This window comes from Odocoileus virginianus, chromosome 1 (genome assembly GCF_023699985.2).
Source record: "Odocoileus virginianus isolate 20LAN1187 ecotype Illinois chromosome 1, Ovbor_1.2, whole genome shotgun sequence".
Lineage (NCBI taxonomy): Eukaryota > Metazoa > Chordata > Mammalia > Artiodactyla > Cervidae > Odocoileus > Odocoileus virginianus.
Genome location: NC_069674.1, coordinates 96,602,104 through 96,623,326, shown reverse-complemented (window position 1 = coordinate 96,623,326; position 21,223 = coordinate 96,602,104). Strand labels below are relative to the sequence as shown.

At 39.5% G+C, this 21,223-nt stretch overlaps 1 protein-coding gene and 1 pseudogene across 3 annotated transcripts in view; one reads left to right on the top strand and one right to left on the bottom strand.

Annotated features, from left to right (window-relative positions):
- COL28A1 (collagen type XXVIII alpha 1 chain) overlaps nt 1–21,223 on the bottom strand; it is a 186,720-nt gene that overhangs the window by 134,105 nt on the left and 31,392 nt on the right. For all 3 annotated transcript variants that reach the window (XM_020898977.2, XM_020898978.2, XM_070471132.1), the window contains exons 12-13: nt 5,091–5,159; nt 3,027–3,095 (exon numbers count right to left, since the gene is read on the bottom strand). In XM_020898977.2, the coding sequence (XP_020754636.2) occupies nt 3,027–3,095; nt 5,091–5,159 (138 nt within the window). The remainder of the gene's footprint in view (nt 1–3,026; nt 3,096–5,090; nt 5,160–21,223) is intronic.
- Nucleotides 13,531–14,081, top strand: LOC110140518 (ubiquitin-conjugating enzyme E2 D3 pseudogene; annotated as a pseudogene).

Below are 21,223 nucleotides of genomic sequence, written 5' to 3'. Positions count from 1 at the left end.
AAGTTACAGGGTTTCAAAACAAAAAGAGAGCTGAACACTAGAGGTATGCCTATAAGCTAACACTGTAACTGTTCTGGGTGAAAAGTGTGGTTGTGTACTAGGGCAAAATCTAGGAGTCTAAGAGGAAGAAATGGGAACAAAGACTTAGGCTCACTCAGTGGAAGATGAGGAGGAAATTAGAACTGAAATCCTCCCATAAAACTAGGACCTTCTAAGTTATATACCTTCAATGAAAGGGCAGGGTAGAACACTGTGTTCCCATCAACACAGTGTTATGAATGAAAAGAATCTTGTGTACTTCACTTGGGCTCTGAATGGACCTGACCACTCCTAACTGGGTCCTATGTGGCATATGAGTTTGTAGTTTCAAGCAATACCACGTTGATGGTCCTGGGGCACCTTAGTCAAGGCATTAACATCAAGTATGTGCCTGGAATATATAAGAGATGCAAATAAATGCACATTCCTCTCAAATATGCTCCAACATAGAACACTTGGGATTTCACAGTTAAACCTGGCTGACAATAAATTCAGATGCCAGAGTACAAAACATATAAGAAATTAATTCTCAGTGAGTAAAAGTGAACCAATAGATACCAATAAAAGGGAAGGTAGACTTTAAATGATTAAAGGTCTTAAGAATAGAAATACAAGAAGCGAAGAGGACAGTATAGCAAAAATATATTAATAAAAAGAGGTAGATTTTTAAAAATAGCTTCAAGAATTTTTAAAAATACTTATTAAGTTAAAAATACAAGAGATGATTTAAGGACATTTCCTAAGCAGACAAAGATAAATTTGTGCGTTGTGTTAGGTTTTAGGAAACCACCCCAAAATGCAACTAAATAATAGAATTCCTAAATAAATAGAGAATGGAAAAAGAAAATATCTGAAGAGATTATAACTAATAACTTGCAAAATAGTTGATTTCTCAGAGACATGAAACTCATGAATTTGAAGCAATATAAATGAAAATATATCCATATGTGTTTGCATCATAGTAAATCTATGGAGACAGTAAGGCCTTCAATGGTGGATAGTAATAGCAAATCCTCACTTGATTATTGATTAATTGCTTGCCCCCACCCCTCACCAATTATGGCCATCATCATGGCCCCCTCCATTATGAAAGAGTTCCATGGTAGTCAACATACTATCAGAAATGTAACTGGCCCTTTCCAGAGAAAGGTGACATCAGGCTTCCATGTACCTTTTGCAGATTGGGCATAGTCAGCAGTGGCAACATCCAAGTTAGCTTTGTTAAAAGGAAGTTGATGCTGCTCCTGTGTATAGTCTCCATCCCAGCCACTCAGTAAAACTGAGTGGATGGTAGTAGAGCTAGGAAATGAGATTGACTGAATTCTATTTGCTTATTTAGAACCGTCTTTAAAATGGATGTGGTTTGGTGAGCATTCACCTAGGACACAAATATTTTCATACTCTGTGCTCATGAAGAGAACAGGAATCTGCTTCCAGCCAGGCCAGCCTAACATGCTCAGTTTGTTTTCCCTTTGTCTGTTCATATGGGGCTGTAGGTATGGCTTGTGGGAAGAGTAACAGTGGAGAAGATGCCATCAGAGTCTCCAAATCAGTTACTCATGAAACTATTTGTATCTTCAAGAATTGATGCTGGACTTCTGCTGCATGTAGCCTAGACGTCTTATATAACACCCAGTTCATGATGAATAATTCAACATGTACAGTCACATATTGTCCCTTGGTTAGCCATGCAGTCTCTTTTAGGATCCAGCAGCAAGGCAGAGCTGTTAAGTTAAAGTAGGTGGTAAACCTATGGCTGATTCATGTAGATGTTTAGTAGAAACCAACAGAATACTGTAAAGCAATCATCCTTCAGTTAAATTAATTTTTTAAAAGCAGGCATATGGAAGAAAAGAAGTCTTATGCTTGTTTCAAAAAATCTAGGTTTCTTTTGGACAGCTCATAAAGATTTGACATTGAAACACGAAACTCATTTTTATTCCCACTGACTCAGAACCTTGTGAGAAGCTTTTTTCATTTCTGTCGAAAACTTCCCAAACTCTCTGCTGTACCCCCTCTATACACGGCAGCATGTCTGGGCCTGTGTCTTTCTAGCTAATGTCATTTTGCTTTTCTAGGTTTCCAGTCTCTAGTGTAGAATGATCAGTGTCTGCAGGGAACTCATATTCTTCTTTCTCAGTAGTTAAGTTTTAAGAGTACTATCTAGTTAGTGGAAACAGCAGCTAATTACACCAGTATACTTTTCCTCTATTTGATGTCCTATTTTTTGAATCTGTGTATTCAGACATTGGTGAAAAGTCTAACCCTCAAATAATATGCTGCCATTTCATTCCCAGAGTATAGCAAGGAAGCACATATTTGTCTTAATATGTACATGTAAGGAACTACAAAACCCAATTGAGAGACCAACTATTTAGTTGTCTAGACCAGCAAGTCAGCTACTGTTCTTTTCCAGAAGGATAATGATGACTTGAAAAGTTAAAAACCTTCTTATTCCAGAAGTCATGTTTTACTCATTTCCTCTCCAACTCTCTTTTGACAGAAAATTTTTTCCTTTCCAACAACAGTGAATATCAAAGCCACATAAAGTAGAAACTGCAAATAGCACACCTGTCTACCATTATTAATTCTAACTTTAGAGTATACTCAGGATTGGAGGATTAATCTCAGTGATTTTTCTCATGATTATAGGAAAGTCAATTACAAATTATAGGTATTAAAGTCTGAATCTAGATCTCCTATCTCCTAGGAGTAGAAAATTTTGACATATGAGAATGCTTTTCTTCATGGACAAGCTGATTAATTTCATGAGATTATACTAAGAGAGAGCCTATGTACATATCCTATACATATAATTATCCCTTTTTCAAGTATTATGAAGACTAACATTTGGATCTGACCTTTGTATATTTATTGACTTTTATTGTTCAAAAAGATAAAGATAGATTAGTTTAACCATAGTCTAATCCAAAGGAGCACATAAGAATTTATCCTTTTAATTCCACCTAGAATTTTTTGCTACTCACTGTCTGGCCCGGTTCACCAACACCAGTAGGTCCTGGAGGCCCAATTCTTCCTTCCTGGCCCCTCTGCCCCTACAAGGAAGAAATAGTTGAATGCAAGCTTGAGTTTTTAAATAAAGAACACACATAGCACAAAGTACTCTGGAGATTTCAACAAAGATAAATAGAAAAAATGTCAGACTTTTCAAATTCCTAAAGATTAAAAAAAAAAAAAATCTAAAAGAGGAAAGGGCTTCCCTGGTGGCTCAGAGGTAAAGAATCCACCTGTCAATGCAGGAGACATGGGTTAGATCCCTGAGTCAGGAAGATTCCCTGGAGAAGGAAATGGCAACCCACTCCAATATTCTTGCCTGGAGAATTCCATGGACAGAAAAGCCTGGTGGGTTACCATCCATGGGGTCGCAGAGTCGGACACGACTCGGTGACTAAACACCAGAGCCTGAAAAACACCTTGAATTTAAGTGAACAAATTACCCCCAAATGTTCCTCATTCCTTCCTACCTAGATGCAATTTTAGTTTTCAGAAATGATTAGCAATTGGCAGGACAGACTGTGCAACTGATTCTGATTACTGAGAAGAACAACTGACAATGCTTGTGCTGTTCCCTGCCCCCTCGCCTGGGGTGCCTCCCATCCCCCCACCCCCGCCCTGTCCTGTTCCATTCCACCTCACCACTCACGGTTCACCTTTCATCTCCTTCAGAACCCTTCTCCAGTAACTCTGCCAGTATAAACTCCTCATTCCCTGGGGTCTCAATGTGCTAACTGTCTAAATGCCATCCATGGTGACACCTGCTTACATTGGAAGTGCACTGTTTTGTACTACTCTCTGTTTTAGCCCCACGTTGAAGTCTTATTGTCCCAATGACATAGAAAGGCTATTTAAAATAAGCACTTTTGCTCTAGTACATCCTGCATGATGCAGAGCACCCCAGAGTGTTGGGTGTTTCAGTCCTTTCTGGGCTTCCCAGGTGGCGCTAGTGGTAAAGAACCCACCTGCTAATTCAGGAAACATAAGAGACACAGACTCAGTCCTTGGATTGGGAAGATTCAGCCTTTCCTAGTTTCCAACAACATGAAATCAAAAGCCGCTTTCTCCTTGGAAGGAAAGTTATGACCAACCTTGATAACATATTAAAAAGCAGAGACATTACTTTGCCAACAAAGGTCCGTCTGGTCAAGGCTATGGTTTCTCCAGTGGTCACGTATGGATGTGAGAGCTGGACTGTGAAGAAAGCTGAGCACCGAAAAATTGATGCTTTTGAACTGTGGTGTTGGAGAAGACTCTTGAGAGTCCCTTGGACTGCAAGGAGATCCAACCAGTCCATCCTAAAGGAGATCAGTCCTGGGTGTTCATTGGAAGGACTGATGCTGAAGCTGAAACTCCAGTACTTTGGCCACCTCATGCAAAGAGTTGACTCATTGGAAAAGACCCTGATGCTGGGAGGGATTGGGGGCAGGAAGAGAAGGGGACAACAGAGGATGAGATGGCTGGATGGCATCACCGACTCGATGGGCATGAGTTTGAGTGAACTCCGGGAGTTGGTGATGGACAGGGAGGCCTGGTGTGCTGCAATTCATGGGGTCGCAAAGAGTCGGACACTACTCAGTGACTGAACTGAACTGACTGAGTTTCCAACAAACCTGTCAGCATTTACTTATTCACTGTCAGGGTTCTTCTGACTTCTGCCCCTCTATGTTTATTTGATGTGAACAGGTGATAGTTGATGTGTTAAGGTATTTCACATCCTAATGACATTTTTGCGTGATAACATTTAGAGTCCATGAAAACTCAATAGAACCAGATGTACATTGGTGAGAGGGTGGGTATTTGGAGCCAAGAATAACTTTCATTCCAAACAATCAAAAAAATACATAGATTATTCTTGGGGTAACTGGCCCCAACTAGGGCATTGTGAGTGTCCAAGCATCCAGACTGTAAGTAACTCATCTACAGGCAGACTCCTTGTGTCTCTGAAGGTAAGACTGAGCAGAGTTCAAGTCACAGTTCTCCCAGCCTTACAATAAATTCAGAAATCATCAGGGCAAAGAGACAAGTATCTTTACCTTAACACCTTGCTGTCCAATACCCGGGGCTCCTGGAGGGCCATAGGGACCAGGAGGGCCAGGTTCACCCTGGAGGAAGAAACAGTGATATGTTAGGTCAACTCCATCATATCTGTTGGGCAGTTCTTGGATGCACAATGATGTGATAGGGGCTTTGAGGGCATCACTACAACCTAACACACAGTCTCAAGGTCTCCACCCTCAAGTGTTTACCATCCAGTTGGACAGACAACACAGACCCAGGATGGAATTAGCCATGAGGCACAGTAGACCCAGTATTTAGGGTTCATGAAAATGTCTCCATTTAAATTTTTTAAATCAGAATTTTTCTTTAAAAAACTTAATATTGATTATAATAGTGAATCCAGTCTGGACCACATTTTCTTCATACCAACTCAGCTGAAATCTGTAATTTTAAACATTTTTATGAAGGAAAATGCCCAGAAGCACAAAAGTTTTTAGGATCTCTGAAAAGTCATAATTTGGCCCTCGTTCATTTGTTCAGAACATCTTTATTAAGCGCCTCTGGCAGACACATTTGTTTCCTACCCAGTGACCATCCCCTCCCTTCTCTCTTCCCTGCTGTTATGAATCTGATCTGTTCAGGTCAGTGGGCAGGTATTCTTCACCCTAGGAAGTGTAAGATGAATGATAATCAGTCTAAAATAAGGTAGACTCTTCTTTCTCATTGCCAATGATGAGTCTATGTTAATCCTTTGGCTCAGTTCCGAGAAATGAGATGTGGGGACCTGATGGGATGCAAAGGGAAATTTTGCTTCTGCTTCCATTTGTTCCTTGGAGATGTAATAGCTTGTCTTGTAACCACGAGGCACAAGTCTCCCTGACGAATGCCAATGGTTGATGAGGGTGAGGCAGAAGAAATTTAGAAGAGCCTGGCTTCTGGACAACCTCTCTGAACTCCTGATCCGGTCCTGCACTACCCACCTTCAAACACTGTTTACTCAACAAGAAGCATTCTTAATGATTTGAGCTGCTGTTAGTCAGGATATTTGTTACTAGATAGCAGAAGCAGTTCAGTTAATATGGTCTATGAGGTGGCAGGCCCATCATGGAGCTTGGGTGCTGCAGAACTGAACGTGACCGCAGCACTCAAACTCCCGCGTTTCACTGGTGAGGAAGCTGAGTCCCAGAGGAATTTTCTGGCCTGCACAAACTCACACCTGAGTATCACCCACAGGGATATGGGTCTTCAGATCTTTCAGGCTTCTGGTCCTGTCATGTTGACAGAGAAAAGGAGAGTGGCTATGGACTGCCACTTCTCTTTTATAATGCTAATTCCTTCTGTTTAACAAAATAATGTGTCTTTTTTTATTGACACCAACATGAGTTGAATTATGAAGTCTTATTCTCATTCTCAGGGAGTTGATATGTTCAAATGCCAGCCGGGAAGCAACCGAGAGCACAGTGGGGAGATCTGTGGTTGCTTATGAGAATCTGACTCCTAGACATTTCATGAGATCAACTTTAATTTTATACCAGCGGCAAGAAACAAGGTAGTCAACTGATACTCAGAATTCATAATACTTGGTCTTGCCGTCAACAAAAGCAGAAGATATTAAGAAGAGGTAGCAAGAATACATGGAAGAACTATATAAAAAAGATCTTCATGACCCAGATAACCATGATGGTGTGATCACTCACCTAGAACCAGACATCCTGGAATGCGAAGTCAAGTTGGCCTTATAAAGCATCACTATGAACAAAGCTAGTGGAGGTGATGGAATTCCAGTTGAGCTATTTCAAATCCTATGATGCTGTGAAAGTGCTGCACTCAATATGCCAGCAAATTTGGAAAACTCAGCAGTGGCCACAGGACTGGAAAAGGTCAGTTTTCATTCCAATCCCAAAATAAGGCAATGCTAAAGAGTGCTCAAACTACCACACAACTGCACTCATCTCACACGCTAGCAAAGTAATGCTCAAAATTCTCCAAGCCAGGTTTCAACAGTTCGTGAATCATAAATGGTTCAAATGTTCAAGCTGAATTTAGAAAAGGCAGAGGATCAGAGTTCAAATTGCCAACATCCATTGGATTATTGAAAAAGCAAGAGTTCCAGAAAAACATCTACTTCTGCTTTATTGACTATGTCAAAGCCTTTGACCATGTGGATCACAACAAACTGTAAAAAAAATCTCTTAAAGAGATGGGAATACCAGACCACTTGACCTGCCTCCTGAGAAATCTGTATGTAGATCAAGAAGCAACAGTTAGAACTGGACATGGAACAACAGACTGGTTCCAAATAGGAAAAGGAGTATGTCAAGGCTGTATATTGTCACCCTGCTTATTTAACTTATATGCAGAGTACATCATGAGAAATGCCGAGCTGGATGAAGCACAAGCTGAAATCAAGATTGCTGGGAGAAATATCAATAGCCTCAGATATGCAGATGACACCACAATTATTGCAGAAAGTGAAGAACTAAAGAGCCTCTTGATGAAAGTGAAAGAGGAGAATGAAAACATTGGCTTAAAACTCAACATTCAGAAAACTAAGATCATGGCATCGGGCCCCCTCACTTCATGGCAAATAGATGAGGAAACAATAGAAACAGTGAGAAACTTTATTTTGGGGGGCTCCAAAATCACCACAAATGGTGACTGCAGCCGTGAAATTAAAGACACTTGCTCCTTGGAAGAAAAGTTATAACCAACCTAGACAGCATAGGTTGGTTAAAAAGCAAAGACATTACTTTACCAGCTAAGCTCCATCTAGTCAAGGCTATGGTTTTTCCAGTGGTCATGTATGGATGTGAGAGTTGGACAATAAAGAAAGCTGAGCGTCGAAGAATTGATGCTTTTGAACTGTGGTGTTGGAGAAGACTCTTGAGAGTCCCTTGGACTGCAAGGAGATCCAACCAGTCCATCCTAAAGGAAATCAATCCTGAATATTCATTGGAAGGACTGATGTTGAAGCTGAAACTCCAATACTTTGGCCACCTGATGTGAAGAACTGACCCATTGGAAAAGACCATGATGCTGGGCAAGATTGAGGGAGGGAGGAGAAGGGGATGACAGAGGATGAGATGTTTGGATGGCATCACCGACTCAATGGACATGAATTGAGTAAGCTCCGGGAGTTGGTGATAGACAGGGAGGCCTGGTGTGCTGCAGTCCATGGGATCACAAAGAGTTGGACACGACTGAGTAACTGAACTGAACTGAACTGATACTATGGACCTCAAGATGGAAGAAAGTCAGCATTTAATAAAACCTACTATTTTCAAGTAGTACTGCCCTAACTTTGTATAGATTATCTGACTTAATCTTCTAAACATCTTAGGAAATTGGTATTTTTTTCCCATTTTATGATGTAGGAATATCATCTCTATTTTTAAATTCATTTTTAAATATGCATGGTATCACAGGGGGGAAACATGTCTTTTTCTTTCAGTCAGTCTAGTTGAATTCTGGTTCTATAATTTATAAACAGTTTGAGCTTTTGCAAGATCCCCATATGCAAAATGAAGGTCATTATATTTACCCTGCATTGGAGAAGGAAATGGCAACACACTCCAGTGTTCTTGCCTAGAGAATCCTAGGGATGGGGGAGCCTGGTGGGCTGCCGTCTATGGGGTTGCACAGTCGGACACGACTGAAGCGACTTAGCAGCAGCAGCATATTGACCCTGCAGCGTTGTTGAAAGGATTCTAAATAGCATCTTAAAATGTCTGAGTCATAACCAGTCACATGGTTGGCTGTATAACATTTGTAGAGCAATTTTTACTCACTAGACTTTCACTGAGCACCAGCCTGGTACCCAGTACCCCTTTACATAATTATAGACATAAATCAGGTTGCACCTGTACTTTGCAGACACTTACAATCTGGCTGGAGAGATAAATGAATATAAAACAAAATACAAACATGTGAATTAGCTATAACAAAGGTACTAGCATAGCACACAAGACTCTAAGGCAGAAATGTTTAATTGTACCTTAAGGAATTGGGAAAGTTTTATACAGTAGTGAAGATATTTGCTCTGAACAAAAAAAAAAAAAGTATGAATCATTATCTAATCTGGTAGGAAAAGGAGACAAAGTTTCAGGGAAAAGGAGAGAATATGATGTGAAATGTTCTGGGGACAGTAAGCAACTCAGTGGGCTTATGCAGACAGGAATGAAGGTGACAGTAGGATCGCTGTGCGGAGCCACACTGCCCATGAGAAATATACAAAGAAACACATTTATAATTTTTAATTTTCCAGAAAGTAATAATAGATTTTACTTAACCCAGTGTGTCAAAAATAGTATCATTTCAGCATAAGCAATACAAAACTCTTAGCAATGATTTTATTTTTCATTATTTTTAATGTGGTGTCTTCAAAATCCTATGCGTGTTTAATACTTATAGCACATCTCAGTTCGGACTAGCCACATTTCAAGTGCTCAGAAGTCATGTGTGGCTACTGTATATTTTTAATTTATTTTTCACTGGAGGAAGATTCCCCTGGAGGAGGGGGCATGGCACCCCCTCCAGTATTCTTGCCTGGAGAATCCCATGGACAAAGAACTACAGTCCATGGGGTCTCACAGAATCAGACACAAGGGAAGTGAGTTAGCCTGCCTGCCTGGAGGATAATTGCTTTACAATATTCTGTTGGTTTCTGCCATACATCAACACGAATCAGCCATAGGCATATATGTGTCCCCTCCCTCTTGAAAATTTCTCCCACCTCCCACCTCATCCCACCCCTCTAGGTATTTACAGAGCATTGGGTTTGAACTACCTACATCATACAGCAGATTCCTACCAGTTATCAGTTTTACATATAGCAATATATATGTTTCAGTGCTACTCTGTCTATTCATCCCACCTTTCCTTTCCCGAACAGCAGAGATTTAGAGTGATTAAAGAGGCTGGAGGCTCAGGTCAGAACCATGGAGAGTACCAACACTTAAGTCAGGTGGGCGTGAAAGAAGACAGTGTCTTGTGGGGATCTGCAGAAGACGGTGGTCAAGAAAAATTGGGTGGGGGGCGGTGTTTGCTGACAAAGCCAGTATAAAAGAAGTCAGGTAAAAGAGAATTTCAAAAGGAACTCGTTGTTTCCAAAGATAAAGTGATAATCTTCCACTTGCAAACCTGATCATCTTTCAGCATTCTCTATCTCAGGGAAGGGCACCAAGGCCCCTTCATGTGTCAAGTGAGCGCCTACGAGTCATTCTTCACATCTCTCAGTTCCTTACCCATTGTATGCAGTACATCATCAACACCTAGCAATATTCTCCTAACTCTCAAATCCCCCACCTCTGTGTCCTTTGCCATGCCACTCTAGTCTACTCCAAATTAATATCATTTCCTGCTCAGACTACAGCAAAGTTAATACTCTACATGCATCCATTCTTGCACACTCTAATTTATTCTCCCACCCACCCATTGCTGCCAGAGCAATCTTCTAGTAGTAATCTGACTACAACCCTTCAAGCCCTTTCCCTCTGCTCTTAGGGTAAGGACAGAGCTCCTTCCAAGGCTTGTGAGCCCCTGCATGGCATGGTGCTGTGGTGAGCAAAACCTTTCACTAGCCACCCAGGCATCATTGGCCTTTGTTCAGTTCCCTGTACTTGCTGAGCTCTCTGCTGCCCCAGGACCTTTGCATGTGCTGTTGTCTCTACCTGGGATATGGTTACCTCTCTCTTTTCCTAGTTACTCTTTACTAATCCCTCAGATATTATTTTAAGCAGCATGGCTTCAGGATGGTCCCCTCTGGTCAAGTGAAATCCCTATTCTAGAAACACTGATAGCATCATTTCTCATTTTTCTGAGCATTCATTGCAGTCGCAGCTTTGCATTTATACATGTGTTAATATGTCTTCCCATAGACTGTGAGGAAGGTGTCATGATTTTGCTCAGCTTTCCGTTCTTAGTGTTTGCCTAATTGATATTATCTACTCAACCATCCAGGCCTCACACATTTACGGAACAGCAACTAAAGAACAGGTATTGTGCCAGCTGCTAGGGGTGAACAAAGCAAGAAACTTGGTCTAGGCAGGGGGAGTTGGGGGTTTGGAATTGTTCCTGTGGCATTCCCACTGGTTTACTTAGATTTTCAGCTAAGAGCAACTGTGCATACATTACATAGTGATATCAAGTCCTTATCACAGTTTCTCCTGCAAACTTACCCAGACACAGTTAATCATTTTTTTCAGTTGAAGTCATAATGAAACCCCAATAGATGGTATAAGGTTACACTGTATGGAAGGTTCAGCTCAGAAATGCAGCACTCCTTATTCCTGGCACTGGCTGTAACCAAAGTCAACATCTTTTGTATCCCTAAAATAATAAATAATGAGTGGTTGTCCAAGGCTGGATTTTTTAAGAAAAGAACTTTACCTTTTCTAAAACAATACAATTATGGATCATTTAATCATACCTTGGACTCTTAACATTAGACAGATATTTAGCAACTTCTTTTTATTATTTCCCAGGTATGGATAACACCAACTTTAATACTTTAAGTCTTGTGACAAGTATTCTCATACTTTCCCAGTGGAAGGAAATAATGAATGAGTATTTTGTAAGGTGCAAAATGGTTCAAGTATGCACAAAATGGGCTTCCCAGGTGGCGCTAGTGGTAAAGAACCTGCCTGCTAATGGAGGAAATTTAAGAGATGTGGGTTTGATCCCTGAGTGGGGAAGATCCCCTGGAGGCAGGCATGGCAACCTACTCCAGTATTCTTGCCTGGAGAATCCCATGGACAGAGGAGCCTGGCAGGCTACAGTCCATAGGATCACAAAGAGTTGGATACGACTGAGGCACTTAGCATGCATGCGTGCACAAAATTCAGTCTTAGCTGAAGCTCAATGATGTGATTACTATATTAAAAGGCTTCAGAGAAAAATCAAGAAAAGACCTTTTTTTGAATGGAAGGAAAAGCAGGAAACTAACATTTATCAGATCTTGTTAAATCAAGCCCTATTTTTAGTTCCTAATTTTTCTTTCAGAGAAGTGTTATTAATAAGAGGTTTATTTTTAAAAAATGTATCAGGCCAGCTCTGTTCTACATTAATGAAAAAAAGCTTGTCAAAATACTTAGCTGCTTAATTATTGCCAACGCATATGGCACTTACTATGTAACAGGCGCTGTTCTAAGTACTTTTCGTGTATTAACTCATGTGATACTCAGAACAACTCTACTATTGACCCATTACGTGAATGAGAAAACTGAGGCATGAGAAGGAAAACTAAGTTCCCCAGCTCACAGAGCTAACACAAAATAGGGCTGGGTCTGAACCCCAGCAGTCTAGCTTTAGAGCCGGTGCTAATAACCACCATGCAAAAGAGTCTCTTAGGGCTTCTCAATTCTCAAAGTAATTTTAAAAATTTGATTGCAGACTAAATTTATATCTTTATTTTAGTATGAAAAACACATAGGTCAGATAGTTACAATCTCCCCATAGTTGAAGATTCATCATATGAAGACAAAGAATCTGGAATAAAAATAAGCCAAGAGAAAGTGTACTTTTACAAGCTAACATATATGCCACTTCAGGCACATAAAGTTGACTTGGATTAGTGTTGTCACTGAATCAGTGGTAAAGTTCATCTAAATTATATTTGGCAATACTATGATCACACAGTGTAACTCTACATATAAACCAGATGTTAACCAACTGCACTGAATTTGGACCATGATTATTTAAAATCTCCAGTTGCAATCTTTTTTGAATAGTATCTATTTGGATAAGAAAAAAGACCACTGTCCATATTCCCCACCTACTTATGCTTTTCAAAAAAGAAAAAAAAAGCCATAATAATGAAGAAATGGTGGAGAATGTGATGAAAACCTTATCACTGTAGCATATTTTAGTAACTCAGCTCCTTTTCTTAATTGCTACTAGGTTAAATCACATGACACTGACAATATTCAACTATGTTTGACTTACCAAAAGGATGATTCATATGTTTCAATCTATTAGGAAAGTCGCATTTCATTATATATGGTAAAATCTAAAGAATTGTGTGTCATTTTCCCTAAAAGGAAAAACTGCTCCTCACTCCATCAGTAGAGCTTTTAAGAATCTCAGCTTTGGTGGACACTCTTAGGACTCCTCCAGCACAAAATGAGCTGCTAGAAACTACTCAGGGTGAACCCTCTCCATAAATCTGAGAAGGACATCAATTTACAGAGAGATGACAGGTTCATAACAGTGTGGTATGTTTCCTAAAAACTTACTTTTGGAGACTGGGGGCAGAGGAAAGTGACAAGAGTTACTGTTGAAAGAGTACAACGTTTATATTAAAATGATGAAAAAGGCGTGAGCCCCGTAGGGCCGGGGAGGCATCAGCTGCAGCGGGGAGGAGGCGGAGGCCGCAGCGTGAGGGAGGCCCCGGCCCCTCTGCGCCTGTGTCTGGCAGGGCCGGTATGAGACGAAGAGACAATCCTTCCCAGCCGCCAGGATAATCAGAGTTTTGGACCTTCGAGCACACACCGAGATAGTGAGGAGCCAGATGAAAAGCACAGACTATGGCGCTGAAACGGATTAATAAGGAACTTAGTGATTTGGCCCGTGACCCTCCAGCACAATGTTCTGCAGGTCCAGTTGGGGGTGATATGTTTCACTGGCAAGCCACAATTATGGGACCTAATGACAGCCCATATCAAGGCGGTGTATTCTTTTTGACAATTCATTTTCCTACAGACCACCCCTTCAAACCACCTAAGGTTGCATTTACAACAAGAATTTATCATCCAAATATTAACCGTAATGGCAGCATTTGTCTCGATATTCTAAGATCACAGTGGTCTCCTGCTTTAACTATTTCTAAAGTTCTTTTATCCATTTGTTCACTGCTATGTGATCCAAACCCAGATGACTCCCTAGTGCCAGAGATTGCACAGATCTATAAAACAGACAAAGATAAGTTCAATAGAATATCTTGGGAATGGACTCAGAAGTATGCCATGTGATGCTACCTTAAAGTCAGAATAACCTGCATTAAAGCTGGAATAAACTTTAAATTACTGTTCCTTTTTTGATTTTCTTATCCGGCTGCTCCCCTATCAGACCTCATCTTCTTTAATTTTATTTTTTGTTTACCTCCTTCCATTCATTCACATGCTCATCTGAGAAGACTTAAGTTCTTCCAGCTTTGGACAATAACTGTTTTTAGAAACTGTAAAGTAGTTACAAGAGAACAGTTGCCCAAGATTCAGAATTTTTTAAAAAATGAAGCATGTGTATTATGTGGCCAATGTCTTCACTCTAACTTGGTTTTGAGACTAAAACCATTCCTCACTGCTCTAACGATCATCTGAGAGGGAGGGAGATGGATGCTGAGTCGTCACATCAAAGGAAGCAGCATTATTGCATTATTCTAGCAGCATCCATTCTTGTCTAAGCCTTCCACTGTTAGAGATTTGAGGTTACATGATATACTTTATGCTCATAACTGATGCGGCTGGAGAATTGGTATTGAATTTATAGCATCAGCAGAACAGAAAATGTGATGTGTTTTATGCATGTCAATAAAGGAATAACCTGTTCTTGTTCTATAGCGAATGGAAATTGGAAGTCAAACACCCTTTGTATTCCAAAATAGGGTCTCAAAACATTTTGTAATTTTCATTTAAATTGTTAGGAGGCTTGGAGCTATTAGTTAATCTGTCTTCCAACACACTGTTTAATATAGCACTGAATAAATGATGCAAGTTGTCAAAAATAAAATGATGAAAAAGTTTTGTAAAGTGATGACAGTTACACAACACTGTGAATGTATTTGATACCACTGAATTGTATGCTTATGAATGGTTAAAATGATAAATAGTATATATATTTAATTTATATATATATAAATTATATATAATTTTTTAAAATTATATATTTAAAATATAATTTAAATATAATATAAAATAATGTTAGAAATTATGTTTTATAGCAATTGATATAGATATGAATATATTAATATTAAATATTAAAACATTCAGTTGGATCCCCAAAAAATAACATAAAATAATATAAAATATTAAATTAAAAATATATTATTATATTAAAAATAGAAAATAAAATATAATTTTTAAAAATTATATATTTAAAATATATATTTAAAATAAATTTTAAAAATTTTATATATATATAATTTTTTTAAAAATCACTCTTAGAATAAACTTGATTTTCCCTGCTGCAATGTTGCTGGTGATTCAAACGTACTTAAATTAATTAAGAACGCTGATATAATTAAAAAAAAATAAAAACCTCTGACATCCTTCTGAAGACATTGCAGTAACTGAATCTGTCCCACATTAGTGCCCCACCTGACTGGGCATGTGGGTTAGACTCAGCACCCTTTTATGGGAAACGTGGGCAGCATTTCGCTTCCTTGATCCATCACAGCGTTCGTCTTGGCAGCCTCGGCACACGCATGCGCACGCACACACACACACACGGCACGCCCCATCTGCTGAGGACCATATGCGTCAGATATTTGAGGAGGAAAATCATGTCTTGAAGCCAATGGCTGACACACCACATGTTCTGGCAGCCACTTGAAGTTGTCAGTATCAGTTGTCTCACGTCAAATGAGTTAATATGTTCATTTAGAATCCTGGTGGGCAGATAGGCATATAGGTCAAAGCCCTTTCCACAGCAAGTATCCCTGGATTACTATTCTTTCCCTTTAATTAGGGCCCGGACAGGAATAGCATTTAGAGTTTGACATCCCTGAAGAAAAAGACAGTCACACAGTTTGGCAGCTCAGCTCTGATTATCCATCAGATAGATACTTGTCATTAAAATTGCAAAGTGATTCTTCTCTTCACACTGCTATGCACCAAGCAGTCGCAACTTTGTTCAAAGGTGTGAGCCTGCCAGGAGAACCTGAAGGCCCATGATTGGTTTTGGACAACTGGAAAAGCTGACATGTTTGAGTACCTTGGACTTAAAATACTTTATTTACGTGAAGCCAAAAGATGTAGTCCTTCTGTTATTAAGAGATCTGTGGATTTAAAAAAGCATTTTCTGTTTGGCTAATCACTCTGCTGGCAACTGTTAAGGCCTACATGTTTCACCTGATTTCCTTCCCATCAAGTTATAAAGAATTATATCCTATTAGAAATTATCATTTTTCAGTGGTTGAAAGCAATATCATGATGTTAGGGTATTTTTAGGCCTTTGAGTGATGTGAGAGCCAAAATAAAACTACCCAAAGTTCTAGTGTGAGGAGAAAGTTTCAGCTTCTTCATAGTTGTTCATATTTGTGGTATTTGAACTATTTCCAAACCATCACTGAAATATTAGTGATGTTCAGTAGGTTGATCTACTAAAGCTACTAAGCTAACTTTAAGTCAAAACAAGTATTTAAATATTAATACTATAAAGGCAAAAGTAAGAACTTTTGGTTTTGGTCTTGCTGCAGGGCATGAGGGATCCTACTTCTCTGACCAGGGATCAAATCTTCACCCCCTGCAGTGGGAGTGTAGAGTCTTAACCACTGGACCCCCCAGGGAAGTCCCAGAATGTTTTTTCAAAATTACTAAATCTTCATGGGGCTTCCCTGGTGGCTCAGTGGCTAATGTAGGAGACATGGGTTCAATCTCTAGGTTGTCAAGATCCCCTGGAGAATGAAATGGCAACCCATTCTGGTATTCTTGCCTGGGAAATCCCATGGACAGAGGAGCCTGGTATGCTGCCGTCCATGGGGTCACAGAGTCGGACACAACTTAACGACTAAACAACAACAACAAATCATCATTTATGATATATATGTTCTAGTGAAAATAGTGACATTATAAAAAACATAAGATTCTAAGTTTATATATCTGAAACTGTCGGGGAGAAAAAGATTACATTCCATGCCTGTCTCAGAAGTAAGTGGAATTATAAATAAGGTATCAGGTTATTGAATGCACAAGAAGCTTTTGATGGGTTAACACTGTCCTGTTTCTATTATCCTAATATCTTGGAAAAATGGTCAAAATTCCTGACTTTTGCACCCTTCTCTTTGATTCCTCTACAATCCCTTGTCACCGCCCTTCCCCCAATCTCTGAAACACTTCCAAAACCCTCAAAATCGACAATCTAAGTGATTCCATGGGTCCTACCTGTTTGACCTGTCTGCAGTATGATACTGTTGACAGCTCATTCTATGTAAGACCACTTCCTCATTCTTTCATTCAATATATGCTTATTTTCTGCTTATCTTAAACATGAGTATAGATATAATTTTTTTTTCTCTCTCAGATATGATAGCAGTACTCCTGAACTGTTGTCTCTAAATTTTCTGCTTTGGATTTTTCAAAACAGTAGTGGACCTGTACACATCTGTCTAATTCTTCTGCCAGTGGTTCATATTTGAAAGAGGACTGACCATGTTTAAAGATATAGTGCACGAAAGCTATAAAGAAACCTGATTAGTACTCTCCCAGCTACAAGGTACATACGCATTCCTAGTAGCTGTGTCAAGATAACCATTCCTGTTTTAAAAACTAACCTCTTTTCATAGATCATTTTGAAGAAAATGGGTTGTTGTGAGGGATGTTTACTAGCTTTACAATTTTAATTTCAAGATCTGTTCATTTAGCTTTCATTTACTTAATTTCCTTATAAGAACACCAACTACTTAAAGAAGTATCTGTTGTGCTTGGGAACCTCAAAAAATGAGATGGAACCATGACAGAGGTAGGTAAGGAGGAGTAGGCTGTCTAAGAATTATGTACAGTGGGCTAAATGCTTCATTTGCCCTCAATTCCGCTAAAACCTAAATCTCACTTATTCATTAATACTAAGTCTGTTGTTTATTTTGGGTGCATAGATGGATGTTTGATTCACCAGAGGTTATTTACTCTGACCATATCCATTCATTAAACTGGGCCAGACTGGCACTGCCTCTGAGTTTTTGTAACATCTCAGAAGCTAAAGTGAACATAAAGAGTACTTTGAGTTTCTTACACTTGAGTACCACACAAGAAGATATTTGTGTGGGAAGAGAGGGTCAGGGGAATCCCTAAAGAAAAATGTATGAACAGCCTTGAGGAGAACAATGGAAGAAGTTAAAAGAAGGGAGGCAATTCATCTATTGAAAGAAATCAATATATAATATAAATATCACAGCAGTTTTAAATTGTTTGAGGATTAGCATGTGCTACTTTGACACGGGGAATACATCAGGGATAATTCCTAAAGCCCTTCTGGCCCTCGCACTGATCTCTCATGCTAGGATATTTCAGCAAGTCACAAGCTATTTCCTGCTCAGACCACAGTGAGCAGTCCCTCCTCCCAGAGCACAAAGAGGGTCTTCTTGGAAAGAGCAGATTTGGGTGAGATTTGAGATGAAAACATCCTTCGGAAATAACCTCAGAAGGACATCAAGAAATGGCAAAAATTACCCAATGTGGGCTTGGCACACCCAGCATTCTACTATGTTTATTTGTTCCCAACTAATTTTGGTTCCTTGTTCTCTGTGATTTGAAAGGCCTGCCAGTCTTGAGCCATTTTTTCTTGTTATTGGAAGGCCCACTCTATGACCAGATGGAGTAAGGCCCACTCTATGACCAGATGGAGTGGCTGCCTGACCCACCACAACAACCCTTGGGAGGTGGCATAGGGTTCGGAGGCCTTCAGTTTTTACAGAGAAAGAGCACAGTGTCAATTTGGGCCTAGGGATATGGCTTCTCAGACACTTGTGTGATGATAGTTCTAATTGATTTTAGAGACTGATGGGATGTTCTTCTTATAAATACCACTCTTGACCCTCATCTCATGTCTGGGAGAGGCTGAAAGTGAAGTCGGTCGGTCATGTCCGACTCATAGCGACCCCATGGACTGCAGCCTACCAGGCTCCTCTGTCCATGGGATTTTCCAGGCAAGAGTACTGGAGTGGGGTGCCATTGCCTTAGGTGGCCTCAAAGGCTTCATTCTGAGAAACATCTATGTTTTGTTTCTAAGGTAACAAGGTCATTTAGGGCAGAATAGGAGGTACTTTACATATGGAAACTATTAATGACAGAAATGATGTATGAAACAGGGCCAGAATCACATTTTTCTTTGATTTCACACATGCTATTTTTACCTTTTATTCTTTGGCCACCTTTTCTGCAAAGCCTTTGATGAAGAAAAGCCAACCACTGGAGCAACAGAACAGGATTGTCATTCATGAGAGAGACTATTCATAATTTCACATTCATAGTTTCTCATCTAGAAACTCCCATGGAATCTTTGCAAATGTTACAAGTCCAAAGGTTTCTATTTTAAGGTCTCATAAGAGACAAAATATTTGAAAACGCACATTCCTGGTTTTTTTTTCCCATGAGAGTCCTTTCCTTCTTTCCCTGCATTTTCAGATGAACATTATAACCAAGAAGAAATGTACTCGCCACAGACTTGTGGGGTGGTGCTTTAGGCACCAAGTCATGTCTGGCTGTAGCCCGCCAGACTCTGTCCATGGGATTTTTCAGACAAGTATACTGAAATGGGTTGCTGTTTCCTTCTCCAGGGGATCTTCCTGATCCAGGGATCAAACCCAGGTCTCCTGCACTGCAGGCAGATTCTTTACTGACTGAGCTCCTAAGGAAGCCCCAACAGACTATTGTTTCCAGCCAGTGTATGCTAGAAGGGGAGACGTGAGATTTCCATGCTGTCCAAAAGAAAGACGTTTATGTCAGGTTGGCTATCCAGGAAATTCACCGGTTTTCCTAAGGAGATATAATAAATATAAAATTTGGGGATTAAGAGCAGATTGACTGGGTTGGTATCCTGGTTCTGTCCCTTCATTGCTATGTAGGCTTGAATTCACTGCTTACACTCTCTGTGCCATAGTAGCCTACTTTGTACTGTAGGGGTAAGACTAGGTCATGCCTCAGAGGCGGTGTTGTTAGATGGGTATTTAGAACTGCATGTGCACATAGTAAATGTATACTCCATAATGCTATAATTATAGAAACTTCACAGTAATAGTCATCCCTGTGTCCACTGGAAAATACAGAATTACTGCATTTTAGAGATTTTGGGGGGAGCACAAATTGCAATAGCAATTTCATAAAACCATTTTGTAATAAAATGGTAATGGATGAAAAGAAATGTCACACATTGTTTCCAAATTGGGAAAAAAATAGTTTGTCCAGTTTTTAAGATTTAGAAGTACATTCTGAGATGCAAGATGAAATCACTCCCTGAAATCTGACTTTTAAGACAAGAATAAATGTATAAAGCCTAAGACAATTAATGAATATGCATGCATCTCTGGTTGACAGATCGAAAGAGGAGTAGAAATTGCTAATAGTCTCCAGGTAATAGTCAAGAAACCATTATATCTGTGACCCTAAGCCAAAAATATAACTAGGAGAAAAACGAGAAGCTCACTCCCATCTTGCTCCCTTCCAACAACCCCCAGTATTCTCTAGATATTGACATCTTTTCAATTGGCAGTGAAGTTTGTGATTTTAAACCTGTGATAATTTTACATTAAATATCCACCACAATTTGGGGGGAAAAAAAAGAAATTTTTAAAAGGGAGACCCTTGAAAAGTTGAAGTCCTCAGCTACTTTTGGAAAAACAACTCCCCTTATGGTGATGTTGTAAAAGTCAAGAATGAAGTGTTATCATGTCAGAAAACTACAGCCTGCCTCAAAATACTTGACTCATATTTTCTTTCTAAGAATTAATGCCTTGTTAGAATTAAAAGCTAAATTCTGTGGAAATAAACTCATTTTAAAAGAAAACTCTAAGTAGTAATTGTATGAGACATGAAGAGACATGATCAAGCAATCACGTTATTACGTGAACTGCCATCAGCCATCTCCTGAAGTTGCATGTCTGGCTCCCGGCCCAGCATCTCCACAGATGCCCTGACTTCCAGACTTCATTTCTCATTTTCCAAAAGACAACTTGAAGCTGGTATGATCTCTAATATCCTTTGTGACTCAAAATATCTATAATTCTATCACTGTTGCAAACTTCAAATCTGATACCTGATTTTAAGCCTCTTTTCATGAACGGGTGAAAATTATCATCTTAGGTGACCAAAGAATCCAAGAAATAACTATGGATGTCAAAATATATATATATTTTTATGGCTGCAGAATTTTTACCTATGGCCAAAGCAATTTTGTAAAAAACTTCTACTCAGTATTCAAAAGAACCATTTCTTTGCCCCAAAGAGAATTTCCTAGGCAAGGA